A 12,552-nucleotide genomic window follows, 5' to 3' on the forward strand; every position below is an offset into this window, starting at 1 on the left:
AGTGTCTGGCTGATAAGTTTGTTGTGAGGGAAGGGATGCGTGGGAAGGAGGGCAGACTGAGGCTCCCCTGGTGAGGGAGGGAGTGGAACTGGTTCTGGGCCACATGTTGGCAATTGGGTCAGCATTGGCTGATAGTGCTTCTTAAAAATCAGCCATTAGTATCGGCCCAAAAAATCCCTATTGGGGCACCCCTAATACAAATTGGTCAGTAATAACTGACTGTCTCAAGGCATTCGGTACCCAAAAATGTTGAATTCTTTACCAAATATTAGACTGACAGATTTGCTATAGGGAATCATCAATAACTGGTGAGAAGGAAAATGATCATGATATTTCTTCTTAAAACAGTAAGACGAGAATCAGCGATGGAAATATTTTTAATGATGCGTGCCTCATTGCTATAACCTGTGCCTCATTTCATTCTGAGAGAGATAATTTTGAAATCTAGAAAAAAAAAGCTATTCACTTGAAACTAGTCATTTGGAGGCTGGAGGGGGAGCAGGGTGTGGCATGGGTTACAAGTAGTCTCAGGTATTATCCCAGTCACTGACTTGTTCTACTAATTATTGTTATTTTACATACAGCATTTTTTTTAAAATAGGAAAATATGAAAGTCCCTTGTAAGTGTATGGAAATCGTTGGGTGCAGACATGATAATTGAGCTGTCAGAAAATGACTGACTGGGACCAGTTTCACAATTATTGTGGGACAGGGTGCAGACACATGTAACAATTCATAAAATCAAAGAAAGTGATGGTTGGAAATGACCTCAGAAGGCCTTCTAGTTCAACCCCCTGCTCAAAGTAGGGCCAGCCAGGTATTAAAAACCTTTACCACTTCTCTGGGGAACTTTTGCTTTACTATCCTCCTAGTGAGAGAGTTTGTCCTAACATTTAATCTAAACTTCCCTTGCTGCAACTTCAGACCCATTAACCAATCATAGGGTAGAGATCTGGTGGATATAAACTAAAACAGGGTTTTCAAAGAAAAAAATTGATAGTTAATAAAGTGAAGCACAGAGAACTGAAAGGAAATAAGGGTCTAATTTGCTTGTGGCTCCAGTCACTGAGCCTCACACATTGGGTTTGCTTGCTGGAAATCCTGATATGGCAATACAGGTATATATTTGGTTATAAGTTTCCAATCTCCACTGTTGTGCACAGATCACTTGATATGCAGATCTTCACTCCATGGATTCTGTTCCACAGAAAGCCCCTCACTGATGAGAATGAGGTAGGCATGCGTTAGCTTGCTTTCCTGGGTCATTGAGTTCTATCATCCAAAGTAAAGCAGGCAAGGTTGTCAGATGCTTTATTTGCACTGACTTCAACTTTTTTTTTGTTTCTCTTTCTCAAATGGTGTGACATCTTCTGTGACAGTATAGACCTCTTGGAGGTCACCATGCCAGGGTCACTTTGTTCCTTCCACATAGCAGATGGACAAAAACTGCAAACAAAAGTTTTCATTGAAAAAAGGTTAGCAGCTAGTTGATGCTAGTAAAGGTGGCAATATCGAGCAACACATGTGTTTTACTTCCCATTACTTGCCCTGTGTCCTTCCCTCACCACTCTCCTCTCATAGAACACTCAAGAATAGGGTCGAAGGTTGAGCAACAGTAAATTTGGTTGGATGACATTGGCAGTTAGGTAATTAACACCCCAAAATCTATTCCCCTCCCCCCATTTTCTTGAATTCAGCTCGTTTCAAGGATTGCTGTCTCCATGAAATGAGGCACAGATTAGAACAATGAGACATGCATTATTTAAAAAAATTCCATCACTGATTCTCCTCTTACTGTTTAAAGAAGAAATATCATGATCATTTTCTTTCTCACCAATTATTAATGATCCCCTATAGCAAATCCATCAGGCTAATATTTGGTGAAGAATTCAACATTTTTGGGTACTGAATGCCTTGAGGCAGTCAGCTATTGTTGATCAATTTGTATATTTTTCTCAATTTGTATTTTTTTCCCTTTCCTTTTGTAGTTTTGTATGATTACTTCAATAAAAAGTAGTCCATGTCCCTCCAAGGACACTTGCAACAAAACCATGTACCAGTAACCCTTGGAAGGGGACCTGGAAAAGGACACAGGTTCTCTGCCAAATGTCCTCCCCCCACCCTCCAAGTTTAGAACGCACTCTCTCAATTGATAAAGAGGAGTATAATTATGTTCACACCGTCCTCCTACCATATCTTCCTCCCTCCTTATTCTCCCTCCATTGAGGATAATATTACAACCTCCCAACTTGTACACAGGCATCAGAATTCTGGTTTTACCCTTAAAATGCACCCATAATCAGACTAAGTGTTTTGTCTCTTATCCAACAAAAAGGACGCAAATAAACTGATAATTGAGAATAGGTATATTATGGTTTCATACACAAGATGAAAAAGCCATATGTCCCAAAAAGGAAGCACTTGGTATTAAATAGGTGTTATTTTCTGGTTATATTCTGATAAAATTCCATCATATTTGTTTATTTTTAAAATAAATTCTAAGTCATTCATGCTATTATCAATAATTCAGAGTAATGACACCTCAAACTGCAGATTCTCTTTTTCTTTTATTGGTTAGGGTGACATTTAAAATACCATGCACTTGGCACTGTATATAGAATTGGTGCATTACAAGCAGCAACTGCCAAAGACAACCTGAGGAGGCTTCCAGCCCCAAGAGAATGCCCTGCCCCTTCCCACCGCCATCTCACCAATCCACTGATTGGTGAGGGATAGCAGGCATTCTTCTGTAGTGGGAACCCTCCTGGTCATAGTTTCATAGAAGTGGGGTCAGAGGGGACTTGAGCAGTTCATCTAGTCTGACCCCCTACCCTGGGCAAGAATGAATACAAGGCTCTTATGACCCCTACTAAGTTTAAGCTCAAATGACCCCAGCTAGGTAGTTATCAAGTCTCCTAAGGTAGGAGCCAGCACCACTTCCCTTGGAAGCTGGTTCCAGATCCTGGCTGCCCTGACTGTGATGTAGTGCCTCCTGATGTCTAGTCTGAATCTACTCTCAGTCAACTTGTGGCCATTATTCCTTGTTACTCCAGGAGGTGCTCTGGGGAACAGGGTCTCACCCAATCCCTTCTGGTGCCCCCTGGTAAGTTTATAGATGGCCACTAGATCCCCTCTCGGCCTTCTCTTGTGGAGGCTGAACAGGTTCATGTCCTTTAGCCTCTCCTTGTAGCGCCTGCCCTGCTGCCCCCAATCATGCGAGTGGCCCTCCTCCGGACTCCCTTCCTACCACAGGAAAATAGCTCCCCTTTCCTTGCACTTCTCTAGGATGACCTGGAGGAGTGTGGGGATGGGGAAAGCATTCAGGCATTGCAGCCAGGCTGTGGAAGCCTTGCTATAGGGGCACAGCAGCTTACCTCGCTTGTCTGGAGCAGTGTAGGGGAAGGTGGGAACATTTTGCTGCTGCTGTAGCAGCCTGCTTTGCCTGCAGTAGTGCAGGGCAAAGTGGGAGCATTCTTCCACAGCCGAAGGAGGGAGGGAGGGAGAGCAGAGGACTGGGATATTAGGTGTCCTCATCCAGGAGATGGGTACAAGCATTCAGTTTAGATTGGGAGGAAGAAGATCTTCCGTATAGATTCCTAATCTAACTTTTTATGGAAGAGCTAGTTCTCTTCCTTAAGAAATTTCTTGAATGTCCATACAACTCTCTCTCTTGTGCCAAGAGAGAGGATTTTCTCCCAGCACAAATGAAATGTCTGTACATAGCCCAAAACTTAGTTCAAGCATGGGATGCTATTGTTAATGTGATTGGTGAGCACAATAAATTGTCTGCAAAAATTGAAACTGCAGGAAACTACCCTTTTTTTTGCAGAAGAAAAGCACACTGCAAACGTTAAAAGAGTCTCAAGTGCAAAAACTGTGTTCGTGTTTAAAATGCAATAAGTGGAAAAACTAAGCTATTATAAGTTTGAGGCCAGTGAGTATTTCCATTGTCAGAAGTACTAAAAATCATAACAAAGTATCAGTTATCTCTAATCAAGAACTACTTGAAAATCACAGATGTTTTGCCCCCTCATTTTTAGTGTCTCACATCCTTTAAATTTTTAGTGTGTAAATGACAACTAGTCAAGAATTCTTCCTTTCTGATTGTTTGCTGAATTTTAGCAAACTATTATTATTATACGTCACAGATTAACTACTTCAAAGAATTGTAAGTTCTCATAAGCAACAGCTCACTTGTCAGGTGCTATGCAGTTCTTTCACAGCCTCCGCAAAATCAGCTGTTGTATTTGAAAGCTTATACATCTCTGAATTAGTCTATAAGGTGTAACTCTACCCTACCTTCTGCCTGACCTGAGGCTAACATAGCTGACTACACATCTCTGTTATTATTGTTTTAACATAGTCATGGAGGTATTGTTTCAATTTCCTGTTCATCTCTTGAGTAATTTCCTATACAAACGGAAGCATCCAAAAATGATGATGATATGAATCAAATACAAATAAATGTATTATGAGATAATATCATGGGAACATGTTTATAAAAGTTAATCCCAATGCTAAGTGAATGAGGTGAAGAAGAGAAGGAAGTGACTGAAATAAATGGTCACAAACTAATAGGTTCTTTAATTCAACGATACTACCAAAAAAAGAAATGTTCTAAGTAGAAATAAGGTTGGATCAGCATTCTCTGATGTGACCCTGATCTCTCTCAATAATTAACCTAAACACCAATAGAAGTCTGTGGTTTGCAGCAAAATCTAATAGTATGCCATACTGCTAGTGACTTTGGTGAGCTGTAAGGTAAACCTTCTGGAGGCAGGTTTTCAGTATTTCCATAAAGGATAATATAATTCAATAGTCCAGTGGTTCAGAAGTAGGTCAGGTAGTTAAAATAAACTAACACCAGGGTCCTCCAAATAGCCTTGTACATTTATAGAACGCTGGCCAAATCTGTTTGTCCTAGAAGAAATGTTTATAACATTGCTCAGCAGTAGCACTCTAGGAAAGGTAAACAAGTTAGTGTTTCTTTTCAAATTCTTCTTATCTTGCAGAAACATGTAATGAAAATCAACTGCATCTTAAAGATTCTTGTTGCAATCTGTTTGAAACCTTTAGGGATTTGTACCTGATGGCTGTGTTTAGATGAGCGTGGCTGTGTGCTACGTGGAGCTGCAGACACATCTGTGGCACCACATACCACACATTCAGTTATTCGCCATGCTGCAAGGGAGCAGCGTGGAGGTTTTTGTTTGTTTGGGGGTTTTTTACCTCTGGATATCTGGGGTCAAAAAAACCCACAGAGAAAAAAATCGGAGTGGTGCACGCACAAGCTGCATGCATCACTCAAAAGCATAGCCAGGCTGCCCGGAGACATGTTGCAGCTGCTGGCCAGGCTCTGCACAGCAAAATCACCACTGCTGCAGCCCTGGGTGGCCCCCAGGATCCCAGGTAAGGCTGCTGGGGCCAGTCCAGTGCTGTCCCTAGCCTCCCCTTACCACCCCCAGAGTAACTTGCCACATGCCAGAGCGTATGTGGCTTGGGCATTCCCTGGGGACAACTAGCAGCGATGCAGGGTGTACTGCCACTAGTTGTCCACGGGGAACCACATGTCCACACCACATGTGGACATGTGGACTCAGCTGATGTGTTTGAAGAGGTGCCAAATTTGCTTGAATGAGTTTGTTTTTGGTATGGTGTGAATGGCTGCTTGCTTCCTTTCTTTTGATTTTTCAAAACAAAAAGTACCCCATTCCAGAGTTATTGTAAAGAGGGTTTCACATCAAGTCCCAGTAGCTGTGTTTCAGTTTCTAAGGTCCGCTCTTCTCAAAGACTTTCTAGGTCACAGATAAAGATTTTGAGGTAGCTATTTTGTCTCTGCAAACTTTTTTTTTTATCCACCCCTTAGAATATCTGATAGATCGGGACTTTTGGGGACTTGGGTGGAGTTTAAGCTCCTCCCCAGCTCCCCTGTGGTTTGTAGTGGAGTTTAGGTGGAAGTTAGGGACCTGTCTGCTCAGACTTGAGTGTTCCTGAGCATGTGCAGTAACCTAAGTTCAGGTGAGTTCTGAGATCTTTTCATGCTAAAATGTAGGTGTTGAATGAATTTTGGGCTCCTCGGTGGTTTTATGACCCCTGAATTTGGGCTGATCTTGTGATTTAGGTAGAATTTAGGTGCCAATGTCCTGTTTAAATGCCTGGATTACCAGTCTGGACATAAGGAAGAATTTCTTTACTGTCCGAGCCCCCAAGGTCTGGGACAGCCTGCCATTGGAGGTGGTTCAAGCACCTACATTGAACACCTTCAAGAGCAAATTGGATACTTATCTTGCTGGGATCCTATGACCCCAGCTGACTTCCTGCCCTTTGAGCAGGGGGCTGGACTCAACGATCTTCCAAGGTCCCTTCCAGCCCTAATGTCTATGAAACCTAATGTATTTTTGGAAGCAAGTGGCATAGGATAGCTTAGTGCCATTGTACATTTTAAATGGACCCTAGGTATGAAAGGGGATGTTACATTCTGTTGTTTTGACCTATGCTTATATTTTTTAATAATTTATTGGATAATTAAGATTGGATAGCGTGTGATTTAAGAAATGCTGGCATATCACAATTGGTAACAAGCTGGATTCCTTACTTATTCTTTGTAGGCATAATAAAAATTACTACTCTCTTAAAAACTTGCCAAATATTAGGGTATAGTATTGTCTGGAAGTATTAGCTAAATGCCAATGAAGCTGACTTTCAGTCTTCCCTTAAGTATACTGAAATCTTTACAGATTTTCATGGAGCATCAACTTTAAATTATGTTGATTTAACATGACTTACATTTTTTTTAAATGCCTAATTTTGCCAGTGTAAACCAGGTTTTTTAATGGCTTCATTGTTTGGGTGTCCCATTTGAGATGTTTTAAATGGGCCTGATATTTTAAAGGAGGGGTCTTCACCAGTTTCTGAAAATCAGGTCTCATTACTGTGTCTCAAGTTGGACACCTGAAATTTAATACATTATAACTGTTACTTTTTGAAATGTTGATGATGTAAAATGTCCACAGGAGATGAATCCTACTTTGATAGGTTGGAGTTACGTGGTTCTCAGCTGTACCTGATGATTTTAGTCTCTCCTCTTCAGAAAAAATTAAGTAGTCATCAATTCAATTGTTCTCCTTTATTTACATGAGCAGAACTCCTTCTTGTTCCATCCTTTGTTTGGCAGGCTTGTCTCCAGTACTACCAAATGCTTAACATTTCCTCACCTTTGGTAGACGCTTGGATAAACTCCTTTGAAGGGTAAGAACACATAGTTAATCCCTATTTTCCCACAGAGTTTCCAGTCTCATAAAAAATATTAAGATAACATTTCCAATTTCAACTGAAACACCGCAGAAAGATGTCCGTTCACCATACAGTAGTTAAGTTCAGATTTTGTGCATTACATTCATGGCTGGCAACATTTTCCTTCCCATACATGTAATAAGCCTGTGGCAAAGCATAGTGTCAGCGAAAAGGAGGTAGAACATAAGGTAAGAAAAAAGAAGAGTTGTAAAAATGACCGCTAGCCCATTTGTGTCTTGCAGGACAATAAATGTTTACTGCCCAATGATGAAGAAATGTGAACAGTGTGTATCCAAAGCTGAGGGTGATGCAGTCAGCTGTTTTCCTTTATTCTATTTGCAGGAAGTAATGATACATTATAAAAGGTGTATTTTCAGTGTCTAGAAAGAAGCTGTTTAAAAAAAAAAAGATTCACAGCCCACACAGTCATGGGAGGAAGGAAGCACCACATATCACTCTCAAGGGATTATATTTGACTGTCACGCAAAGGGGTATTGACTGGCAACAGAGGGAGCCACATTCATAGTTCCTTCTGTGACTGAAGGATCTCCATGAATAGAGTGCTTGGAAGGGAACGAAATAGCAAAATGGGAGGAGGAACAAGGTGATTCTCAATAGTACATTTCTTTCTTAGGAACAAAAACTAACTTGTAATGTATTTCAGTAAAAACCCTGTACTGCCTTATTGCAAAAAATTGCTAATATGGTGGATGTAAAAGTTACAGCTAGTAATACAAGCACGAAATATTTATTATAAATGTAATTGTATATGTATTTGCACATCAATGATGATTCATTGGGAAATGGCAGATGTATAGCATGTATCCAGTCAATTAAGCACTTTCTGGAAGTACTTTAAAATAAGATTTTCGCAGATGTTGAAATTTCTTTTGGGGAATTAATACTTGTCCAAGGGTGGCGCTGCGCCGGTCACTTCCCTCCGTGCCGACTCCTCCGCCCCTCTTGGTAAAGGACCGTCCCCGAGGTGTTCCTCCTCCCTCGATTCGTTTGTGGGCTGGTTTCCTCCGAACCGCCTGCCACGACTTTGATGATCTACTGGTTCAGTGAAAAATCCGGGGCGTACCAGTCCACAAATGAGACTCCGCTCCCTCAGGGGTCCCGCGTTGTCGAGGGCTCTGCCGCCCCTACACCCTCGCCCGTACCTCCCAGTCTCTCGGCCGCCTGCATCCCTCTCGTCACCGAGGGCACGTCCAAGGTGCAGAAATCAAATAGAAAACCAAACAACTGAATGCTCCCGGCCAGGGATTCCCAGATCCCGAAGGTTATCTGCCCCCTTTACCGGCTTCTCCGGTCTTTCCCTGTCCGGCGTGGGGTTACCTCCCCCAGTTCCGGCTGTACTCACCGCCGGCTCTGGTTCTGGGCTTGCACAGTCCCCAAGCCCCTCTCGGGCATGGCTATCTCGCAGTCTTTACTGCCAGTGCCCCTCTATTCAGAAGAATACGGCTCACCGGCTCTCCCTGAGCCGGGCCGTTCTCCGCGCTGTCTGTACCTGCGGTGCGGCCGCTGCTCCTCAGCTCCCGGGTCCCCTTGGGGTTTCCCCCGGCCCCAGAAGGTCCTCCTGCGCCGGCCGGCTGTCTTTCCCCATGCACGGGTGCTCCCGACGACTCCCTCTTTGTCGCCGCCGCCGCCTTCCGGGTTTCCCCCTCCAGCTGCCTCCGGCGTCCCTTTAATAGGGACCGGAACTGCCTTGCGGCTTCTTCCCCGGCCGCACCTCTGGAGCGTGAGGGTGCCCGGCTGGGCAATTTGGGCCGGGGGTCGTAACCCAGATGGGTTATTTCCGGGTGGTGGGGTTCCGGGGACCCCTTGCTCCCTTCCTCCCCCACAATACTCTCATCTAATTTTATAGGCAAATCAAACTATCCACTTAATCTGGCATTATGTGTCCAGCTGCAGCCAAGACCCACAGCATAATTATTACAACTGTCATATTTTCCAGGCATTCTTTTTGTTGTACAGTATAAAACACCAGTACATGTTGTTTGAATAAGCATAACGTTCTCCGTTTTGCGTGTGCCCCCTATGGCATTAGCAGTATATTGGCAATATGCACATGCATGATAGAGTGAACTTTAACATAATAATATATAATGTGTTGACTACAAATAAATAAATGGAGTTGAACAGGATTGGGTCCCTTTATAGGTCAGCAACAGTTTTGTCATTGGCATCAGTGGTTTTCTTTATTTTATTTGAGCTGAGCTTCTGTAAAACTGTTGTGTTGGTATTTCTAGTGGTCATACATTTTTCTTGAGTTTAGAGTTGAAGATTTATGCACATAGATAACTTATGTAGCCATTCTGCTACCTAAGCAAGTACTTTACTGCAAATGTTACGCTAGTACTCATTCTAACAGATGTAATGTATTTCCCCAAATACTGAGGAAATTCATTAGGTTGTTCTGTGCTTAGAAAGGGCATTTTCATTTTATTCACCTACAAATAAAAAAAGAGGATGCAAGCATGCATAAATGCAATGTTATCAAGTTGATTTCCTATTTCAAATGTGCCAGATTTGTTAAAATGTCTCATAAGAGAACCTTAGCTTGTTTTCCACCTTGGAGAACACAGAACAGCAGAGTTTGAACAAGGGTGTTTGTGCCTAAAACCTTGCAAAGAACTTTTTTCCAACTGTTTAGTTAGTTGGTCTAATAAAAGATACCACATCTACCCAAGGAACCTTGCCTGTCATAAGAGAATCAATATTTATAAGCTAAAACAAATTATTTTGTACAGTACGTGTATGACATTGTACAGCATGATTTAAAAGAATGTGATGGCAATTTGAATCTACTCATTAACAAAGTAGATGAATTGTAAGCCTTTGGAAATGATATAGATAAAATGCATCCTCTGAAAACGAAACTGTGAAGAAAGAATCTTATTAACAGTGTTTGAGCTTTAGAACTTTATATTTTACTTTTTATTCTGCACCTGAAGTTATGCTTAAGGTGTTTCTTAAAATATTTTAATTTGTATGTCTCTGAACATTCCATGAGTTGTGATTAACCTGTTGAAGTAAATAGTTAAATTGTATGTCAAAGTATGCTATCTGGAATAAATTGAATCAGTTGATAATATGTGTATGTTACAGTTTGTGTTTCAATTAAATGGTTGGAAAAAATAGTTGGTCTAATAAAAGATATCACATCTACCCAAAGAACTTTGCCCGCCCAAGTTTTTAGACCAACACAGCTACAACAAACCCCTTCTGCATGGAGATGCGGTATTTTAGATGTGTATGCATAATTTAAACTTGCAAAAGTATGATAAATGCACACATTTTTAGAAATGAGCTTCTAGTCTAGGTAATATGGATCAAATTTTCTCTGAGCAGTGTGGTATATTTTTTATTAGTACTGAAGGATTCTGCGCAGGTTAAGATTAGCAGCACCACGTGGAGAATTTTATAGGCTCCCTTTTCATGTGATACATTGTTATAGGTTGTTGCTCTTTGGGGTAAGTTTGAAACTCCCATGGACTTCAATTGGCCTTGGTCATTTTCTGCAACGTTGACTGACCAAAGGGGAATGTACCTAATATAATGTGTCTGTTATTCAAATCAGAGTGAAAATGATTTCATGGATTTCTTTTTACTAGGACCCATCACTTTAAACAACTGCAAACACTAGTTTATTTTGAGATTTTTTGTAACCTAATTCGATAAATTTCATTAGATAAGGTTGCTTAATCCAGATAAGGGGTCAAATAGTATAAAGCTGTTTTCTCTCATTGACATCAGTATAGCTTAGTCAGTTTCCACTGGTTGAAGGTCTTTGCCATAGTATAATGGGTACAGTAATTTTATTTTTAATAAATAAACTAGTAATTAAATGATCTCTAGCTTCATTGCCTTTTAAACATTCCTAATGAGCTCAGTAATTATGTTATTTTTGTTTGATGCCTTTTTAACAAAGTAATTAATTAAAATAGAAGCTAAAGAGACATTTTTGCAAAAAAAAAGCATTCACTTGGATTGTTTGTGGCATGCTTAAATTCTTATTTTCCAACATTTTTCTTTTGCAGGTAAATATGCTGAAGATATATTTGGTGAGCTTTTCAATGAAGCGCACAGTTTCTCGTTCAGGGTTAATTCCTTACAGGAACGTGTAGATCGCTTATCTGTCAGTGTTACTCAACTTGATCCAAAGGAAGAAGAATGTAAGTTAACTTCCACATGTGACTCTTCTATTGAGATTAATTTCTTCATGCTGTAATTAGTAATAAAAAAATGAAGGGGAAAGAAGAGTCAGGGGCTTAGGTAGGGGTTACAGCAAGAGTGCTCAACCTCTGGCCTCTGGGCCAGAGCTGGCCTATAGAGCTGTGCCATCTGGCCCATGGGGCTCCCTAGAGGTCTGAAAATTTGGTAGTGGCGAGCACTAATAGCATTAATTATCACTTCCTTGCTGTGAGGAGCTGTGTGGGACTGGATCCAGGCATGTGGAATCCAATCCAGCCTAGCTCAGGGCTCAATCCATGAGGCACAAGGCTGGATCTGTGCGCAGGCTCCAGCCCATGGACCAATCTCATGCCACTCAGCCAGGCTGCAGAGCCAAAAGGTTTGGCACCACTGAGTTGAGACACAGGAACTGTGAATTAAAATAGGTGATTTCTTGTTCTATTTTTCAACAGTTTTTCTGTGTCACTGGTGCTCATGGTTTTGGCCCTGCAGGCCAGATGAATGGTGAGAGACCAGTCTGTGTGCTAAATTGGGCCCCACACTGCCTCCATCCAGCCAGGATCAGGCTCCTGGAGTCTCATACCACATCCATTTGGCCAGGATCAGGCTCTGGGGTCCTGTACTGTTCCTGTGTGCTGGAATTTAACCCACAGTTCTGTGGGGAGCCCCATGGGCTGGATGATATGGCACCATGGGCCAGGGTTGAGCACCCCTGTTCTATATGGTCTTGAGCAGGTCAGTCAGTCTGGATACATGGTGAACACCATTTCCATTGAGTTGAAATGGTGTTCCTAGTCTCTGTTTTACTGGGTTTAAAACAGAGACATAAGTCATTACTCGAATTTTTCCATCAACTTTGTATTGGAAGGAAGCATTTGTTTGGGGTGGTCTTCAGTGTCTGGCTCATTGTCATTCCTCCACTTAAAATGTGTACAGCTTGTGGGGAAGGTGAAATCTGAACTTTTAGCACTTTTTTACAATGATATTTACATATTAATCTGCCTGGGTCTAGGTCTAATTAATGCTGCTCAGCTCTCCCTTCTTGTTCTTCTTTCATCCAAC

The 12,552-nt window shown here is 41.6% G+C and overlaps 1 protein-coding gene across 1 annotated transcript in view; it reads left to right on the forward strand.

Annotated features, from left to right (window-relative positions):
- Window positions 1-12,552, forward strand: part of WASF1 (WAS protein family member 1) — a 242,416-nt gene that overhangs the window by 171,871 nt on the left and 57,993 nt on the right. The window contains exon 3 of the mRNA XM_019520104.1: window positions 11,337-11,471. Within this exon, the coding sequence (XP_019375649.1) occupies window positions 11,337-11,471 (135 nt within the window). The remainder of the gene's footprint in view (window positions 1-11,336; window positions 11,472-12,552) is intronic.

Source organism: Gavialis gangeticus, unplaced genomic scaffold (assembly GCF_001723915.1).
Source record: "Gavialis gangeticus isolate Ggan-Ray unplaced genomic scaffold, GavGan_comp1, whole genome shotgun sequence".
NCBI classification, from domain to species: domain Eukaryota; kingdom Metazoa; phylum Chordata; order Crocodylia; family Gavialidae; genus Gavialis; species Gavialis gangeticus.